Source organism: Salmo salar, chromosome ssa16, assembly GCF_905237065.1.
Source record: "Salmo salar chromosome ssa16, Ssal_v3.1, whole genome shotgun sequence".
In the NCBI taxonomy this organism is placed as follows: domain Eukaryota; kingdom Metazoa; phylum Chordata; class Actinopteri; order Salmoniformes; family Salmonidae; genus Salmo; species Salmo salar.
In genome coordinates, this window is record NC_059457.1 from 79,935,972 (window position 1) to 79,956,196 (window position 20,225).

General features: G+C 46.2%; 3 protein-coding genes across 5 annotated transcripts in view; 2 read left to right on the top strand and 1 right to left on the bottom strand.

Moving 5' to 3' along the window:
- Window positions 1-201: 201 nt before the first annotated feature.
- Window positions 202-6,903, bottom strand: LOC106574963 (coiled-coil domain-containing protein 80). Its single transcript, XM_045696725.1, has 8 exons — window positions 6,499-6,903; window positions 4,053-6,222; window positions 3,542-3,698; window positions 3,320-3,456; window positions 2,899-3,050; window positions 2,539-2,642; window positions 955-1,038; window positions 202-793 (listed from the first exon to the last, which is right to left on the bottom strand). Exons 1-8 carry the CDS (start codon window positions 6,504-6,506, stop codon window positions 489-491), a joined length of 3,117 nt encoding a protein of 1,038 aa, XP_045552681.1. The 5' UTR covers window positions 6,507-6,903; the 3' UTR covers window positions 202-488.
- Window positions 6,904-8,128: 1,225 nt separating this feature from the next.
- Window positions 8,129-9,901, top strand: LOC106594856 (fas apoptotic inhibitory molecule 1-like). The gene is made up of 4 exons (XM_014186240.2): window positions 8,129-8,439; window positions 8,545-8,773; window positions 9,236-9,285; window positions 9,460-9,901. Exons 1-4 carry the CDS (start codon window positions 8,323-8,325, stop codon window positions 9,607-9,609), a joined length of 546 nt encoding a protein of 181 aa, XP_014041715.1. The 5' UTR covers window positions 8,129-8,322; the 3' UTR covers window positions 9,610-9,901.
- Window positions 9,902-10,637: 736 nt separating this feature from the next.
- The window catches only part of LOC106575459 (arf-GAP with GTPase, ANK repeat and PH domain-containing protein 1), a 295,680-nt gene continuing 286,092 nt past the window's right edge, over window positions 10,638-20,225 (top strand). For all 3 annotated transcript variants that reach the window (XM_045698088.1, XM_045698090.1, XM_045698091.1), the window contains exon 1: window positions 10,638-11,755. In XM_045698088.1, coding sequence (XP_045554044.1) covers window positions 11,593-11,755 — 163 coding nt within the window. In that variant the 5' untranslated portion in view covers window positions 10,638-11,592. The remainder of the gene's footprint in view (window positions 11,756-20,225) is intronic.

Below are 20,225 nucleotides of genomic sequence, written 5' to 3' on the forward strand. Positions count from 1 at the left end.
TAAGCACTTTGTGACATCTGATTGATGATGACTCTAAGCATGATGGGATGTTAATTGCTTAATTAACTCAGGAACCACACCTGTGTGGAAGCACCTGCTTTCAATACACTTTGTATCCCTCATTTACTCAAGTGTTTCCTTTATTTTGGCAGTTACCTGTATATCTCCATACAAGATAACAAATATATGCACAACATAAAAGGCAATTGCCAAATGTTTTTAATCTGAAATCTCCATTCTCCCTGTGAAACAAATCATACATTCAATAGACAAAAATATAATGGAAGAAAAAGTATGCTGCATTTTCATAATCTATTATAGAAAAGTCAATTCTTATAAAAACAACGTCACAGTTATCAAAATGCAAAAAAAGCCTTCATGAAATGCCATTCATACAATGGCTTCATATAGTTCATGGGACAAGGCCACAACCAGGCCTCAATAGAAAATAGAACACATCCTGAGGGGAACATCCTATTCTCAATCCTTTAGTAACCATATCCACGGTGGTAACCATCCGGGTCTCTGTCATGACCGTAGCCCCCATACTCATCCTCGGGACAGCGCATGCCAAGGGACTGCTGGATAGCCATCTCCTGTCTGCGGAGCTGCATGGAGTCAACCAGATCATATATGATGGACATGGACCACATGGGAGACGGGTACCAGGACTTGACGTTGCCGTCTTTCCCCACAAGCAGCATAGAGAAGTACTCTGGGCTGATCTGGAAGTAGTTCCTGATGTCATGCACAAGAGAGGGAGAAACGTCCTCACGTTCCACAGTGGCAGTCCCTGTGACACAGGCAGGGTTGAGGAGTTAACTTTAATTGATTCAAACATTAAGAACAACAGAATGTTAAGAAGAAGAAGAAGACTTAAACCTAAATCAAATCTTCAGTTATATAAGCTCAGGATTTTCCCACCAATATGGTAACAGTAACTCCGTTTCTTACCGTTGATTGGGTATAGCTCAAGGGTCCCGCCCATATCCTCCATGTCCTTTCCAATCAGCTTCAGCACAGACAAGTGGCGCAGGCCTGAGTAGAGCGAGGTGAAAACACATCATTTCACATTACACCACTGCACCTCTTACGCCTAATAACAAACCCAAGCCCTAGCACCTTCCCAAAGACATCTAGTACATGTGAAGGTATGGATATAGGTGTAAGCAGTGGTTTTAATTTAACTAGGCAAGTCAGTTCAGAACAAATTCTGATTTACAATGACGGCCTACCCCCGGCCAAACCCGGACAACACTGGGCCAATTGTGTGCTGCTCTATGGGACTCCCAATCACAGCCGGTTGTGATACAGCCTGGAATTGAACCAGGGTCTGTAGTGACGCCTCGAGTATTGAGATGCAGTGCCTTAAACCGCTGCGCCACTCAGGAGCCCAATTTCTGCAATGTGGCGAAACTGAGTCCATGAAGCATTTCCCAGTAGAAGCACTAAAGTGCATGTTTACAACTTAAGCTCAACGGTCTTGTTTTAATATTCACTGTGCTCGCTAGATTCCTTTCCCCAAATTGCAAATGTTTCTAATTTGCAAATCTTTCATCCCAGTACTATTAATGTCATCCACAGAAAGACTGTGTTGGCATCTAAACAATAGCCTGTCCTCCCAAACTAAGAACTCTGTTTTTCATCAGTACTAGACCAACATCAGTAGATGACCACATTGTCTACAACAGGCTCAAAACCAAATACCAAACATTCTGGCGAGTCTCAAGAGATCTCTATCGTAACCCAGCTTTAGAATGGTGTCCATTTTCTAACCTAAACAATTCAGGCATGTTATAGCTAAACACCAACAATTCCCTTTTGTTTGTTTGCATAGCTAATGCAGTTTGTTACATATTTTGCAACAGTTAAAACTCATTGTGACAGACTCTGCAAGCTACAAATAAGTTGACATTCCATGCGATTATCTTCTGTTAATAGTTATGTTAGTAGTTCATTTGAACTCTGAAAAGATATATCATGATGCTTGTACAGCGTGGCTCGTTGGACCAACAGTGACAGACAGTAACAACCAGGGATGAGGACAGTGTGTTTCAGGAGTGGTATTTCAGAGATAACCCTCCCTGCACTCTCTCTATAAGCTTGAGGGAGTGAGCTGGTGAGGGATTCAGGAAATAGGTCTGCTCTTGAATGTGACAGGCAAAACATTTTTTGATGTTTTATTGTCACATACACCAGATAGGAGCAGTGAAATGTGTTGTTTTACAGGGTCAGTCATAGTAGTACAGCACCCCTGGAGTAAATTTGGGTTAAAAGCCTTGCTCAAGAGCACATTGACAGATTTTCACCTTGTCGGCTCAGGTATTTGAACCAGCAACCTTTCAGTTACTGGCCCAACACTTTAACCACTACGCTACCTGTCACCCTAGCTGACCAAAGTGTGGCCACACATTCTGAACCTCACTGCAAATGGCTGTGACGCAGCCAAGACAAACACTTAAGGGCCCCAGTGAAATCATCAAGAAACGTCTAATGTACCGAACAGGCCTGAGACAACAGTGTGACATCACTACTCACCCAGATTGCAGGCCTGGCTAGTCAGGGCGTAGAGCTGCTGCTGATAGGCCCATTCCTCGTCGTCAGAGGAGGAGATCACAAACAGCCTGCGTCTCCAGCGGAACCTAGAAATATATAAACACAGAACAAACAATGACATCAAATATATACAAACTAAATTCCACAAGCCTTTGAGAAGAACAAAAAGGTTACAAATGCATTTCTTTCTTTATTTGCATATATGTTCGACCAGGAGCACACAGGATGTCAGTGTCAGTTTTAGGCAAGTGTATTTGTCAGTTATGTTGACTTGAAACTGCAGTCACACTGTCTTATATTGCAATTGCATAGTCCTAGATAATAACAAAAGCCCACTAGTACCGTGAGAGGAAGTTCTCCAGGGATTTGGATTTGTCTTCTTTCTTACACGTCACTCCTTGCTTCTTCTGCTGTTCCATCTCCTTGATGCGAGAAGAGAATGTGTCTACGTAGTCAAACACAGCCGTCATGGCGATGGGCACCTCATATTCTTGCTGTGAATGGGGACAGAAAACCATATCACCAATCTATAGACAGAAAAAGTGTTACGGATGATACTGTATCAATTCACTGCAGTAAAATGGAGTTATTGAAGCACTCAACCGATATGATGGATTTTCACTCAGACATAGGACCGAAAGGTTAAACGCTCTTTCATCAAAATAAGAAGGTCATCCAGGATGCACAATAAAAGTAGCAGTTATACAATAATACATTGTAATTATACCGCAGTAAGCTTTATAGGGAAACAAGGCCAACCAACCTTCACTTTCATATCAAAGTCGGTCAGCACCATATAGTAGTCGTCAAATATCAGTCCCAACTCATTCCTCAAGGCTCTGATGAGGGGCTGGTTTGTGAAGTCCTCTTCTTTCATACCTTTCAGAGGCTGATCCTTCTCTGTAACCACAAACTTGTATTACACTTGTCATCAGAGTAAAATAGAATTGAAAATTAGCAACACAAAGTTCAAAACTTTACTTACCAGCCTGGTAATGGTCCATCTTCATGGTGCCATTGGTTAGAGAGCCAAAGATGGTGATAAGAGAGATTTTTCTGACGCCCAATTCACACACATGCTCCAGATACTCATCTCTCTGCTGCGTGTACATAGGATTCTCCTCGTCTGGAGTACTGATCACCTGGGAGGGAAAGAAAAGTGAGTGTTGTATCATGTATCTATTCTATTCTGTTCGGTTCTATTGTATTCTGTTCTATTCAGTTCTATTCTATTCTGTTCTATTCAGTTCTATTCTATTCAGTTCTATTCTATTCTGTTCAGTTCTGTTCTATTCAGTTCTGTTCTATTCAGTTCTATTCTATTCAGTTCAGTTCTGTTCTATTCAGTTCTGTTCTATTCGGTTCTATTCTATTCCATTAAAATTCTGTTCTATTCTGTTATATTCTATTTAGTTCTATTCTGTTCTAGTGTACCAATATGCATGCTTCATATCAGATTTAATCAATACATTTATGTAATACAACAGAATACTCACAAGTAGACGTCGTCTCTTCTCAAAATGACCAAAAAAGGATACTAAGAGGTTTGGCTGTTTTGTGGGGGGCCTCTTGTTGTCTGCTTCTTTCTCCTGGTTAATAACGGCCTTCTTCCCTGGTCTCCTGCCACGATAGAAGCCACCATCACTGTCTTTAGAAGCCTTCAACCTTTTCTTGTCTGCTTTACTCTTTTTGCCTGATTTATCAGCCTTTTTCTTCCTCTCTGCATTGACAGGCCGCTTGACCTTGCTCTTCTTGGGGGAAGCTGTTTCCACCTGTGCATCAGAGTCAACCTTAAGTTCACTGCCCAGCTCTTCCCCACCTTCAGTTGGTTTGTCGTTAGTGAGCTGAGTTGGAGAGGTAACAACTTGTCGGCCATGTTTGGTATCGTCGGTTGTGTCTTCTTCATATTGGTCTCTGTGGGATTCTGTAACGTCATCTATGCCATTTTTGTGGGTCTCTGAGAGGATGTAGGAGGATTCGTCTGTGGTGGGGACCTCTAGGTCCCAGTGTGGTGTTGTCTGGGGGTCCAAGGGCTTCAGAACTGTGGGTTTTGTGGTGGTTGTGGTTCGTCGTGTTGTTGTAGTTTTTGCTTTTGTTGTGGTGGTTGGTTTTGTTGTGGTGGTTGGTTTTGTTGTGGTGGTTGGTTTTGTTGTGGTGGTTACTTTTGTGGTGGTTGTAGTAGTTGTTGGTTTTGTTGTGGTGGTTGTAGTAGTTGTTGGTTTTGTTGTGGTGGTTGTAGTAGTTGTTGGTTTTGTTGTGGTGGTTGGTTTTGTTGTGGTGGTTACTTTTGTGGTGGTTGTAGTAGTTGTTGGTTTTGTTGTGGTGGTTGGTTTTGTTGTGGTGGTTACTTTTGTGGTGGTTGTAGTAGTTGTTGGTTTTGTTGTGGTGGTTGTAGTAGTTGTTGGTTTTGTTGTGGTGGTTGGTTTTGTTGTGGTGGTTACTTTTGTGGTGGTTGTAGTAGTTGTTGGTTTTGTTGTGGTGGTGGTTGTTTTTCTGATGGTGGTTGTGGTTGGCTTTGCTGTAGTTATGGTCGTGGTTGCTTTTCTGGTGGTGGTTGTGGTTGGCTTTGTTGTAAGTGTGGTTGCCTTTGTGGTCATAGTTGGTTTTGTGGTGGTTGTGGTTGGTCGGTTTGTGGTAAGTGTCACAGCCTTTGGTCCTTGAGCTGGTTTCTGCACCCCTTTCCTCACTGACACCCTCTCCACTGTAGAGTTCACTCTGACCTCTGACCCCGTGGTCAATACCCCCTGGCCCTGAGACTCAACCACCTGGCCCTCAACACCGGCCGCCTTGCACCTCTGCACGAAGCCCCTCTGCCTGGCCTTCTCCAGCTTGCGCATGTGGGTCTGGTCCATCACCTCGTACATAGCCTCCAGCCTGACCGGGTACGGGTACCTCTCCTCCACCTGGAGGGTCTTCCTCAGGAGAACCATGCCAAACTTCCCCTCCTCCAGCTTCAGGAAGTTCATCAGCCTAGGGATGAGGACCGTATCCAGGGGCTCCTCCGTCACCTGTCCCTTGGCGTTGACCCGCCGCACCTTCCCGCCCCGGTCTCCCTCTTGGTGGAACATCACTATCATCTGCATGTGCCGCTCCGCCATCTGGCAGTAGACGTCCGACTTGAGGAGGGTCATCATCAGGCGATAGTAACCGTCTGAGTCATGTGGGGCAGAGATGACCAGGACCCGGTTCTTCCCTGCGAAGCTGGCCAGGACGTTGAGAGAGCCTGCGCTGCCGGGGACGGTGCGGCCTGGTGTGGACTGAGGCTGAACCGCCACCCCTGTCACTGGTTTACTGTTGTCTTGAGATGTGCCACTGCCAACCTGGTTTATGGGTTTCTTTGGTTGTTGGGGTATTCTTCTGCTTGGCATCATCCTTCTGCTTGGTGGTCCTTTTCTTCTTCTTGGAGGCTCAGCTTTCTCATCTCTCTGCATTCTGTCACGATGGCTCATCATAGGGGATACATTTATACCACCAGCGGAAGGAGCAATACTGTCAGAGTTCAACACATTTTGTGTTCTGTTAAAAACTCCGCCCTGGAGGGATGTTCGTTGTAAGATTGTCCTTTTGAGGGGTCTCCTGTCAGAGGCCCCTGTGCTCCATACCAGCAACAGCCATAACACACAGAGATGCAGTGTCTGTTTCATTTTTGCAGTGTCAAAGAAAAACCTACAGTGGGTATAAGAAGATCCGTGAGAGAGACATTGCCTGTAGTCCTCCGTCTTTCTGACGTTGTGTCCAGTTTTCAGATGAAATAACTGATCAGTGATTATCCATAAAAGTGCTTTGTTTGAGAAGAAAAAAATTGTTCAGCAGTAGGTTATGACGTAACTGTTCAGAAAGACAAATGCACAATCTGGGCTGCTTCAATAAAGTAAACACAAAGACTTGTCAACATGTGTGCTATAATCCTGCTGAAAGTTTACATGAAAATGCACCATTTACCATTCCATTCTGGTGACAAAAAAGAACTCCCCGACGATAAGAAATATTATGGCAGTCGTCCAATGCCTCCTTTCTCAGTTCCTGCAGCTGAAATGACATACATTTAATTTTCTATGTTAATGTAGACAGTGCGACCTCTGCTTACTAGGCGGATACACGTAACGGTTCCATATATTCTGTCTATACAAAACTTACTCCATCGATTGTAACTTTAGAAGCCATTTTCCTCTTTTCTAACGTCTTCAGAAGGAGAGAGATTTCTGGAAGTCTCAATGCGTTGTCGGCAAGGAGGGATCTTCTGCCTTCCCCCTTCCAGCGCATCGAGTTACCCGAGGAAATACTATGTAACCACAGACTCCATAAGCGCTCTCTCCCCTCTGAGGACCAACCCAAAACCATGAAAGAAACGATTAATGCCGCGTTCATGTGCACGTCGGAACAAGAAAACTCGGAAATGTCCGACTTGCTAATTGTTTATAGCTATACACGTGCCGCGTTCAACCAGTCAGCAAGTCGAACATTTCCGAGTTTCCTAGTACCGACTAGAATTTGAACGCAGCATAAGTAGCGGCTCTCACCGCAAGGTTCGACACCGCCCATCGTACACATGTACACAGAATACAGCACTATAGTTATTCCAACCATATCTGCTCATGAAATAACTTGGCTTCATTTATTTATGTATTACCAATGCAGTCTATATGGATGTAGTTTTAATCAGATATGGTAGGCCCAACTATTTGATATTTTATTAGCATAATGTCAATAAAAATACATGATGGGAGTGGAATTGTATTCATATAGATTTTTACAAGCACACGTCATTATTGTTGTTTTAATAGCCAGTAAACTAACGTTTGGGGAAGTTAGGAAGTTTCATTGAGGGAAACTAGACAAGGTAGTGTTATGCCATCTACTGGCAGGCTTTGCCACAAAGTATGCTCTTCTTAGTTTTTATTTCATTTGTTTTTGTTGTTGGAATTTTACCCCCTTTTTCATCACAATTTCGTGATATCCAATTGCGATCCAATTACGATCTTGTCTCACCGCTGCAACTCCCCCAACCGGCTCAGGAGAGGTGAAAGTCGAGTCATGCGCGCTCTTCTGTGATCGTCTGAATATCTTGGTCAATATACCAAATAATGACCGCACTATCAATAATAACCGTAACAGTCAATAACACTGCAATCATATTTAAGCTCACTATTTGTCGCGCTCCAAATTCAACCAGTGCTATAGCTATTTATTGAAGATTTATAAACTACATTTAAGCTTCTAAACTGCTTACCTCTAGGCTCTTCATATTACTAATGCTAATCCATGGGATTTTTATATCGCTTTTCAAAGACCCAAAGATGCTTGAAAAAAGACGCTAGAAAGATCCTTAATAAAGACGCTTTCTTTATACTGTATGTTTGATCACAAATGTGTGATTAATTTGCTGATTAGTTTGCTAATTGTGTGTGTGATTTATTTAACCTGGGCCTGTCTAAAGATGGTATAAGCATCACCTAGGCCTGTCTAAAGAAGATATTCACTGTAGAAGTCTCACATACAAATTACCTCTGGCAGTAATTGGATTGAAAGAGGTCTTGGAGCAATAAGCCTCTTACAATATTGCAGTTTGCACTTGTTGCTGAGCAGGCAGAGCAGAGCAGATCCAGGACAGTTTGATGGACACGCGGGCTAATGTTGCTTAATAACTGCCAATAGGATTAGATTTGAACTACAACCTTGGTTTGAAACGAGGATAGCGTCGATGGGGCACATATAATCATTTCCAGTTAGGCCTACAGGCTTTATACCCCTGGAAGGTCAGTCAAGATGATGGCCGGAGATGTTGTTGGGATCTGGGTGGTGGCGTTAAGCGATGGGGTTTACAGGATTGAGTTTGAACACGGCACGACGACAGGGAAGAGGGTTGTTTGGATCAATGGACAGGTACATAGGCCCTGAAACGTATTCCTTTTTAAAATCTCTGTGTTATTGTTTAGTCAGAGCTATGTACAGAAGGCCTATGGCTGTCTGATTTGCTTTCTTCCTCAGGAGGTGCTCAGAAGAGATTGGATGTTCAAACTGGTTGGAAAGGAGACCTTCACAGTGGGAGGCATGGAAACAAAAGCAACAGTAAACATTAAGGCTATCAGTGGCTTTACCTACGAGTACACCTTGGAGATTGATGGCAAGAGTCTCCAGAAGTTCATAGATAACAGATCCAAAGTCACTAAGACGTGGGTGCTGCAAGTGGATGGTGTTGACTGCAGGATTGTCCTTGGTAAGGCTCAAAAAACCAAAAGGATGTTCTTTCCTATGAGCATTGAGTAATATTTCACTGTCAATACCAACTACACTGTCTATTCTAATAAAGTCTATAAAAACATAGTCGGCTGTGTGTAAGGCAACATGCAGGTCAGCGCTGTTCTGAGGAGTATAATCTATTTAGGGGAACACTTCTGGGCGGGCTATTTTAAGCCATGCGAGCAACCTGATTGGAAGGGACACTGTCCTTTATAGCCTATAGCAGAAAACTAAATGTGACATGAATAAACAAAGCAGGGAACTCTGTGCTGTGTGATGTTATGATGCTCTTATGGATGTGTAATGCACACCGGTAAATCATTAACAATCATTCCAATGCACTGCATGGTGCTTCTGTCCTGTAGGCCTATGGTGAAAAATATGATGCAAGCAATACTAATAATATACTAAATTACTACTGTATGGTTTCTTTCAACAGAAAAGGACACGATGGATATATGGTTCAATGGGCAGAAAATGGAGACAGAGGTACTTTTTCAACCTCATATGGAATTGAATGTGAAGTTATTGTATCCATGTATGTTACATACATACATAGGCCAAGGTTCTGGTTTAACATGATTCACTAATGTTTTGGTTCATACTTTAGTCATTCCAGTCCTTTATTGATATTTATGCACCTTCTCTTATTGTCGGCTTTAGGGAGAGTTTGTGGATGACGGAACAGAGACACACTTCACGGTGGCAGACCATGAATGCTGCATCAAGGCTTTGAGCAGTGGGAAGAAGAGAGCTGGCATCGTCCATTACTTAATGGTGGATGGGGAAGCAGTGCCTGGCTGGACAGATTGAAGAGGACCGCTGAACTTTTCAAGTCAGGAATATGAAATGTTGGATATATCCTATGTAAATATATATGAAGAGGCAGCCTCAGGGATGAGTGAGTGGCATTGACCTAAGATATCAATTGACTCAAGGTCTCTGTACCGTTTCTAGGTTTTCATAGATGGGATCAATATTTCTATGGTGGAACTAAGGAGTATTTTCTTTCTGATAACGAGGTTGTGTATAAATAAGTCAATTAATCAAAGGAAATATCTAAATATCTAACATTTAAAATCAATCAATAAACTTTAGCAATACATTTTTTAGTTTTGAGTGTAATCATGTATGATCTTTGCTTGTTTATGCAGATGCTACGCTATATTGCACTAATTTGCAAGCCAAATGTATCTCTTCTCAAATATTAATAGCTTAGAGCTCCATATATATGGCTAAATTAATGTTATATATTGGCAAATACTGTACATGTGAGTGAACATTCTTCAAATGCCCAGAGAAACAGATGCGCAGCCTCTGCGCAATAAGAACATTCAAGAACGCGACGCCTCAGAACCAGCCAATGAGTTATATGGTTGCCGCCATAGAGATAGATTGAAAACTATAGTGCCCAAATGAACTATCGTGCCCAAATGCCTATTTTAGCATGGGCATCGCCATTGCTGACTTTCACCATTTTAAAGTAGTCAACTGGGTGGGACTTCCTATGTGTTAAGGAAGGATCATACAATTCTATCCAGGTCACCAGGAGGGATCAGCCAATGAATTATACCAGTGAGAAAACATTCCATAAATGCAGGTGTCAATAAATCGCTAACCCTGGCTTTATACCTGTTAAAACAACACACTCCAGGTGGCAGTATGCACCCATTCAGTTTGTTTGCCAACTCATAGAAGTAGTAGAATAAGAAAATGTACTACTTCAAAATGGAGATGGACGCAGTTGTTCTGCCTGTGCTCTCACAGATTCCATAATGGAACAGATACAATGATGCGATGTCTATCTAAGTCTATGGGTTGCAGCAGACGTTTTCCAGTAGGAAACGTTCAGGGAATGACGTCCAATGATACAGACGGGATGGATTTCTACCCAAGAGGAAGGGGAAAGCACCTATGTTTGCCGATAAACTAGAGCAATCTGTAAAATATATATTGCTGTCATAGCAATAAGTAGACACATTTTTTTATTGTGTCTTGGAATTTTCGGCAACTGCATGCGCCCAGTGTTTGGACCAAATCCGGACTGTGGGGGGAGTTTTGCGCCTGCTTTTGCACGCTAAACAATACATCGAACGAGGACTTGGCTGCGCAGAACACACATCCAGCCACGACTAGTAACTATTTAGCTAGTTATGTAGATTGCTTTTGGTAGGTTTGTCTGGGTACATAAATACATTGGTTAATTTGCATGTTTGTGAAGAAAGCTCAAACAGATTGGTCGGTCTAAGGAGAGAATGATAGGGGTTTGAGAAATTCAGAGTTTTGTCCCCGGCTTGGACGTTAGCTACTGCTAGCTACTGAGTTAGCAAATGCCAAAGGGCCTATTTAGCAAGCGTTTTCAAACCTTTCCAGCGTTTCAGAGTTATGACATGACTGTAGTACAGTACTTACCTGTTTGCTGGATTGCTACTATTCATACACACGCCAATATTCGTGAATAGGGTTTTTACTTCCACACTCCGTGAGGGACGGAACAAGGATATGGGGAAGCGTTGCTCAGCCGACTGTTCTACTGTCACTCCTCCAGGATTTCGAATCAGGAGAGCCCGGGTCGGTTGTTTGGACTCACGGATAGCCAGTTAGCTACATGGACTCACTGACAAGTAACTGCTGTTTCATTTCAAGCCAAATTTGCAGTTTGAATCAAGTAGCTAGCTATCTACAAATTATTTGGCGTGCCTCACCCACAATATTGTGCTGAGGACCACACCACTTGACCAGACCAGTCAACTCGTTACCAGTCGTCAAAGGGCAAGAACAAAAACGACGCGCAAAATGAACTATCAGCAGCACCTTGCAAACTCGGCTGCCATTCGGTCTGAGATCCAGAGGTTCGAATCCGTCCATCCAAACATCTACTCCATATATGAACTGCTGGAGCGCGTGGAAGAGCCCATCCTGCAGAATCAGATTCGAGAACATGTCATCGCCATTGAAGGTAAGGCAGTAGGGGTCCATGTAGCCGTCGGTACATCACCATAACATGTTTTGCTCTGCACTCTCTAATCCTCTCAAATCTGTTTACTGCTGTGGTGTCGACGTGTTGTATCATTTTAATATGGTTACATCAAGGCAGAGCTGCTATACTGTATGAATGAATGTATAGACCTTGGTTCCCTGATTGTCAATCAACAATCGATGTCTCTATTGAGCTGTTTCAACAAGCACTTAGCCCAGCTGTATGACACTCACATACAAATCAGTAGCTTATCATTTCAATAAGTTGCATGCAGAACTACATGAGGGGAAGCTCTGATGATCTGCTTTTCCAACTTCTCACACAGCTGGGCAGATGTTGGGCTACCACTATGTACTAGAAGGAGTGACATGCAGTCATGCATAGAAATGGGTGTTGCGCGGTGGGTAGGGTAGGGAGGTGGGGAGTTAGGGAGGACTTGCCAGACAGCCAGGTGTTGTTGACCCACTTTCCACTGATGTTGGAGCCAGCAGCAAAGAAGAGCAAGCGGAAAGTGTCACACATTGAGTTAACATAGCTGTTAACAACAAAAGGTGATTGCGGTGGGTGTGAGCAGTGTGTGGGTGTGTGACTGACTGAGGCAAGGGTTATCCCACCGCCATCACTGACTGTGTGTGTGTGTCCTACATGTACCCTCTGGACACAGTGAGGGGAGGGGGGCTACCTGCTGGGACTTGCTCACCAGTACCTGGACCTGTCCTGTCAGAGGTACAAAGGAACTGTCTGGAGTGGGCCTCTCCTGAATGGAGAAACGGAGTGTGGTCTGGACAGGGGTAGATTTATTTGGTGCTCGAGTGCTGTTGGCACTAGATCAACATTGGCTAGGTTAATGGTACTGATTGGAGTGTGTGGACTGAGCTGATGTTCTTCTCTCAAGGCTTGGTGGTCAGTAGTAGGAGCTGAGGACTGGTTTGAACAAGGTCGGTCAGGACCACTGTTGGTCTGGGGCTCCGTCAGTACTCCAGAAATACCGTTTAACTAACTTGTTGGGAATGGGCTCGTAAGAAAGCATTTTCGCTGTAAAGTCTACACCTGTTGTATTCGGCCCATTTGACCTATACACTTTGATATGATTTAGGGCTATATCATATATTCTGAGATGGGACACCGGTTGCTTTTATCCTGGCTGTTTTATTAAGTCCAGTTGTAACCATGTATGCTTGTTTTGTTTACCAAATGTTGTCGGCCATGTGTGCACTGTAGCACGTGTTCTGATTATATTGTATATTTGAATTATCTTAGAGAAGGCTAGCTCTGTCACAGTAGCCTGGAACATTCTGACAGAGATTCTACTTCTCTAAACATGTCAGATCACCAAATGCTCTTCTGATGGAGAAACCAGCGTCATGTTTGGAAACATGTGGTTGGATTGTAGATCAGGTTGGTTGGGATTAGAGCCTGTCGTTTTCAGGCACCTTGAATGACATCTCACCGAACACTCGTCTGACAGATGGCAAATCCACTCTGAAAACTGCTACGTCACACTTCCTTTATCTTTCAAACCCGGCCAGGACAACTGTCACTCCCGACAGAATGACTGATATCTAGGGAGAGAGAGAGTGACGGAGGGAGGGAGTGAGGTGGAGAGAAACAAAAAGGGATTGAGGGAGAGAGAAGAGAGACAGAAACGGTGATCCAGAGAGAGCGATACGGGAGGAAGAGTGAGGGAGAGATGGGGCTGTGAGGGAGAGGAAAAGAGGATGAGATTGCACACCGAACAAAAGAGCACTTATGTAATGCCTGTGATGGCTGACTGATGTCCTGGCTGACTGATGTCCTGGCTGACTGATGTCCTTGCTCACTGATGTCCTGGCTGACTGATGTCCTTGCTCACTGATGTCCTTGCTCACTGATGTCCTGGCTGTAATAATAAGTGGGGGATGCCTTTTAGTGTTTTTAGTCCCATTATGCAACCATGTAGTGTGTGTGTGTGTGTGTGTGTGTGTGTGCGCAGGTTTTACAGAGTTATGATGCTGATGTCACAGGCACCCTATTTTCTCCATATTAGTGCACTACGTTTGATCAGAGACACTGGTCAAACGTAGTGCACAATATAGTGAATAGGGTGGCGGCAGGCAGGTAGCCTAGCGGTTAAGAGCGTTGGGCCAGTAACTGAAAGGTCGCTGGTTCAAATCCCGGAGCAGACGAGGTGAAAAGTCTGTCAATGTGCCCTTGAACAAGGCACTTAACCCTGATCACTCCTGATAGGAGCGTCTGCTAAATGACTAACATGTAAAATGTGTCATTTCAGACTCAGCATGCCCTGATCTCTGTATTCTGCAGCATTTGTTCCTGCTAAATCACATCCATCCCCAGACAGCAGTACAGCACTGCCTCACATTCAGACTGCTGAGGTGAGGAGGGAGCTCACACAATGTTCTGTTGGCTGGTTCAGTAATGTTCTCAGTTAGTCAGCATCATGGTCTTTGTCATACAGAAACATTATGCCTACTCTTTAGAATGATCACTCAATGAAGCATCATGACGCCATCATCTGTAAGGAAAGGACTTTGCAGTTTGCACTCCATACATTTCAGACCGTGTTTCCTACCTCAGCCTCTGCATTGAGGTGGTGAGAGATGAGTGTTGCCACGAAGCAAAGGTCCTGTTTGTGACATGGGTGATGCTAACATGCTTCTGCTGATATTGCTGATATTCCTTCAGGGACATTTGTGCTCCTCACCAGGCAGACAGGTAACATGATCTCTGGCCTCCCTGCCAGGCAGACAGGTAACATGATCTCTGGCCTCCTCACCAGGCAGACAGGTAACATGATCTCTGGCCTCCTCACCAGGCAGACAGGTAACATGATCTCTGGCCTCCTCACCAGGCAGACAGGTAACATGATCTCTGGCCTCCTCACCAGGCAGACAGGTAACATGATCTCTGGCCTCCCTGCCAGGCAGACAGGTAACATGATCTCTGGCCTCCTCACCAGGCAGACAGGTAACATGATCTCTGACCTCCTCACCAGGCAGACAGGTAACATGATCTCTGACCTCCTCACCAGGCAGACAGGTAACATGATCTCTGGCCTCCTCACCAGGCAGACAGGTAACATGATCTCTGGCCTCCTCACCAGGCAGACAGGTAACATGATCTCTGGCCTCCTCACCAGGCAGACAGGTAACATGATCTCTGACCTCCTCACCAGGCAGACAGGTAACATGATCTCTGGCCTCCTCACCAGGCAGACAGGTAACATGATCTCTGGCCTCCTCACCAGGCAGACAGGTAACATGATCTCTGGCCTCCTCACCAGGCAGACAGGTAACATGATCTCTGGCCTCCTCACCAGGCAGACAGGTAACATGATCTCTGGCCTCCTCACCAGGCAGACAGGTAACATGATCTCTGACCTCCTCACCAGGCAGACAGGTAACATGATCTCTGACCTCCTCACCAGGCAGACAGGTAACATGATCTCTGGTCTCCCTGCCAGGCAGACAGGTAACATGATCTCTGGCCTCCCTGCCAGGCAGACAGGTAACATGATCTCTGGCCTCCTCACCAGGCAGACAGGTAACATGATCTCTGGCCTCCCTGCCAGGCAGACAGGTAACATGATCTCTGGCCTCCCTGCCAGGCAGACAGGTAACATGATCTCTGGCCTCCCCGCCAGGCAGACAGGTAACATGATCTCTGGCCTCCCTGCCAGGCAGACAGGTAACATGATCTCTGGCCTCCCTGCCAGGCAGACAGGTAACATGATCTCTGGCCTCCTCACCAGGCAGACAGGTAACATGATCTCTGGCCTCCCTGCCAGGCAGACAGGTAACATGATCTCTGGCCTCCTCACCAGGCAGACAGGTAACATGATCTCTGGCCTCCCTGCCAGGCAGACAGGTAACATGATCTCTGGCCTCCTCACCAGGCAGACAGGTAACATGATCTCTGGCCTCCCTGCCAGGCAAACAGCTAACATGATCTCTGGCCTCCCTGCCAGGCAGACAGCTAACATGATCTCTGGCCTCCCTGCCAGGCAGACAGGTAACTTGATCTCTGGCCTCCCTGCCAGGCAGACAGGTAACATGATCTCTGGCCTCCTCACCAGGCAGACAGGTAACATGATCTCTGGCCTCCCTGCCAGGCAGACAGGTAACATGATCTCTGGCCTCCTCACCAGGCAGACAGGTAACATGATCTCTGGCCTCCCTGCCAGGCAGACAGGTAACATGACCTCTGGCCTCCTCACCAGGCAGACAGGTAACATGACCTCTGGCCTCCTCACCAGGCAGACAGGTAACATGATCTCTGGCCTCCTCACCAGGCAGACAGGTAACATGATCTCTGGCCTCCCTGCCAGGCAGACAGCTAACATGATCTCTGGCCTCCTCACCAGGCAGACAGGTAACATGATCTCTGGCCTCCCCGCCAGGCAGACAGGTAACATGATCTCTGGCCTCCTCACCAGGCAGACAGGTAACATGATCTCTGGCCTCCCTGCCAGGCAGACAGGTAACATGATCTCTGGCCTCCCTGCCAGGCAGACAGCTAACATGATCTCTGGCCTCCCTGCCAGGCAGACAGGTAACATGATCTCTGGCCTCCCTGCCAGGCAGACAGGTAACTTGATCTCTGGCCTCCCTGCCAGGCAGACAGGTAACATGATCTCTGGCCTCCTCACCAGGCAGACAGGTAACATGATCTCTGGCCTCCCTGCCAGGCAGACAGGTAACATGATCTCTGGCCTCCTCACCAGGCAGACAGGTAACATGATCTCTGGCCTCCCTGCCAGGCAGACAGGTAACATGATCTCTGGCCTCCTCACCAGGCAGACAGGTAACATGATCTCTGGCCTCCCTGCCAGGCAGACAGGTAACATGATCTCTGGCCTCCCTGCCAGGCAGACAGGTAACATGATCTCTGGCCTCCTTGCCAGGCAGACAGGTAACATGATCTCTGGCCTCCCTGCCAGGCAGACAGGTAACATGATCTCTGGCCTCCCTGCCAGGCAGACAGGTAACATGATCTCTGGCCTCCTCACCAGGCAGACAGGTAACATGATCTCTGGCCTCCCTGCCAGGCAGACAGGTAACATGATCTCTGGCCTCCTCACCAGGCAGACAGGTAACATGATCTCTGGCCTCCCTGCCAGGCAGACAGGTAACATGACCTCTGGCCTCCTCACCAGGCAGACAGGTAACATGACCTCTGGCCTCCTCACCAGGCAGACAGGTAACATGATCTCTGGCCTCCTCACCAGGCAGACAGGTAACATGATCTCTGGCCTCCCTGCCAGGCAGACAGCTAACATGATCTCTGGCCTCCCTGCCAGGTAGACAGGTAACATGATCTCTGACCTCCTTGCCAGGCAGACAGGTAACATGATCTCTGGCCTCCTCACCAGGCAGACAGGTAACATGATCTCTGGCCTCCCTGCCAGGCAGACAGGTAACATGACCTCTGGCCTCCTTGCCAGGCAGACAGGTAACATGATCTCTGGCCTCCTCGCCAGGCAGACAGGTAACATGATCTCTGGCCTCCTTGCCAGGCAGACAGGTAACATGATCTCTGGCCTCCCTGCCAGGCAGACAGGTAACATGATCTCTGGCCTCCCTGCCAGGCAGACAGGTAACATGATCTCTGGCCTCCCTGCCAGGCAGACAGGTAACATGATCTCTGGCCTCCTCACCAGGCAGACAGGTAACATGATCTCTGGCCTCCTCACCAGGCAGACAGGTAACATGATCTCTGGCCTCCCTGCCAGGCAGACAGGTAACATGATCTCTGGCCTCCCTGCCAGGCAGACAGGTAACATGATCTCTGGCCTCCCTGCCAGGCAGACAGGTAACATGATCTCTGGCCTCCCTGCCAGGCAGACAGGTAACATGATCTCTGGCCTCCTCACCAGGCAGACAGGTAACATGATCTCTGGCCTCCCTGCCAGGCAGACAGGTAACATGATCTCTGGCCTCCCTGCCAGGCAGACAGGTAACATGATCTCTGGCCTCCCTGCCAGGCAGACAGGTAACATGATCTCTGGCCTCCCTGCCAGGCAGACAGGTAACATGATCTCTGGCCTCCCTGCCAGGCAGACAGGTAACATGATCTCTAATCAATAAGGGATCATAACTTCCACCTGCATTCACCTGTGTATCAGGATATTATTTTAGACTAAATATCCTATTGTTTTGACAATATCACAATATTATTTTGTGCTACTTGGCTGTACCTGCACTAAAACTCCAGTATTTTTCCTTCATCTTCTTTTTAAAGAGTAAGACATGTTTTCAGCACCTTTATTTCCCTGACTGATCAAAACCAGTTTTCTCATGGCTCTCCCTCATCCCTCCGCAGCAGACATATGGTGAGCAATATGTTTGGAACATCGAAATCGCAATAGAAATCACAGTATCAAATCGCAATACATATCGTATCGGCACCTAAGTATGGTGATAATATGATATCGTGAGGTCCCTGGCAATTCCCAGCCCTAGCTGGCAGGTAACCTGATCTCTGGAGGTTGTTGTTTACACATGTTATGTAGTCTACAGTTCACATGGTGCTTCATGTTTCCATGCATAGGCTATCAGATCTCTTCAGCAACGTGTGCCTGGGTGCCAACCTGTGTCTACCTCCCTGTGGAATCCCTCCTTTAGTGTAACCTGGTGTGAAACAAACCAGAGCTTCACTGACTCCAATCGGTTCAGTGGATCAGTATTACAACAGCTCCCCACAGTGGGTTAACCACCTGGACCCCCCTCACTGGGCGGACCGGGCGGAACGCTGCAGTCCTCCAATCTAACCCATTACCAGATCCTAGGCTAATAAAGGAGAGGATAGATAAGAGGAATGGGACAAAGATGGGAGAGATGAGACTGATAAAGGCCAGTGCTTGAAGGGATAATAATCTGTAGGAAAAGGTCAAATCATCTGTAGAGGCTAACAATAGTGTGTGTTAGATGAACAGCAGGACATGGAGCTAAAAGCTCCCTCTTTCTTGTTGTGTAGCAGCTGGCTGAGCTTTCCCCTCCGCCCTCTATGATGCAGAGCACAATCTCAGGGGCCTTCTCATTGGACAGGGCAGAGGTAAGGTCACCTATGAGTGGCTGTGTGGCTCAATTTATCCCGCCCGCTGCTCTCGCTGTCATCGCTTTCTCTCATCCAGGAGCTGGGAAAACAACACACACACTCTGCCTGACTGACTGCCTGCCTGCCTGCCTGCCTGCCTGACTGCCTGCCTGCCTGCCTGCCTCCAGGGCGCCATTAGGGAGATGCAGTCATCAGCCATCCATGAGTTTGTTAGCTGGATGCTACTCAGGATGTGTCAGTAACCACAATGTTTGAGTTTCAGACAGTCCGTGACCCATGTATTTTTATGGGTAAGGCTAGTTCCTTCCCCCCCCAAACCAGTATGACTCCTTCCTCTCACACAGGCTTCATCCCCTCCTGCTGACAGGGAAGGCATTTACATTTTGATGACCATTAAGTCTCTCGGAAGAGCCCACTTCCTCAGGGTCCAAATTGTATTGAACAGACCGTTTTCAATTGGACTTCAGCGGGCTGGCGTGAAAAGCCCTGGCTCCATCTCTTTAGATTTGATTAGAAAGGAGCCCTGGAGTGGTGCCTTAGTGGGTCAACAAGCCCCAGCTAGCAGCCTAGTAGTGAAGGGAGATGGAGGATAGCATATGGGGGTCCATATGCTAAAGAGGTTCCACTGTCTAGACTGTTTACAGGGATTAAGAAACTGGGTGAACAGGACAATGCATATACAGTTATTACTTACTGGGGCCCAGTGGAGACTGGATTCATATACAGTTATTATTTACTGGGGCCCAGTGGAGACTGGATTCATATACAGTTATTATTTACTGGGGCCCAGTGGAGACTGGATTCATATACAGTTATTATTTACTGGGGCCCAGTGGAGACTGGATTCATATACAGATATATGACTTACTGGGGCCCAGTGGAGACTGGATTCATATACAGTTATTATTTACTGGGGCCCAGTGGAGACTGGATTCATATACAGTTGTATCACTTACTGGGGCCCAGTGGAGACTGGATTCATATACAGATGTATGACTTACTGGGGCCCAGTGGAGACTGGATTCATATACAGTTATTATTTACTGGGGCCCAGTGGAGACTGGATTCATATACAGTTATTATTTACTGGGGCCCAGTGGAGACTGGATTCATATACAGTTATTATTTACTGGGGCCCAGTGGAGACTGGATTCATATACAGTTATTATTTACTGGGGCCCAGTGGAGACTGGTATCATATACAGTTGTATCACTTACTGGGGCCCAGTGGAGACTGGATTCATATACAGATGTATGACTTACTGGGGCCCAGTGGAGACTGGATTCATATACAGATATTATTTACTGGGGCCCAGTGGAGACTGGATTCATATACAGTTATTATTTACTGGGGCCCAGTGGAGACTGGATTCATATACAGTTATTATTTACTGGG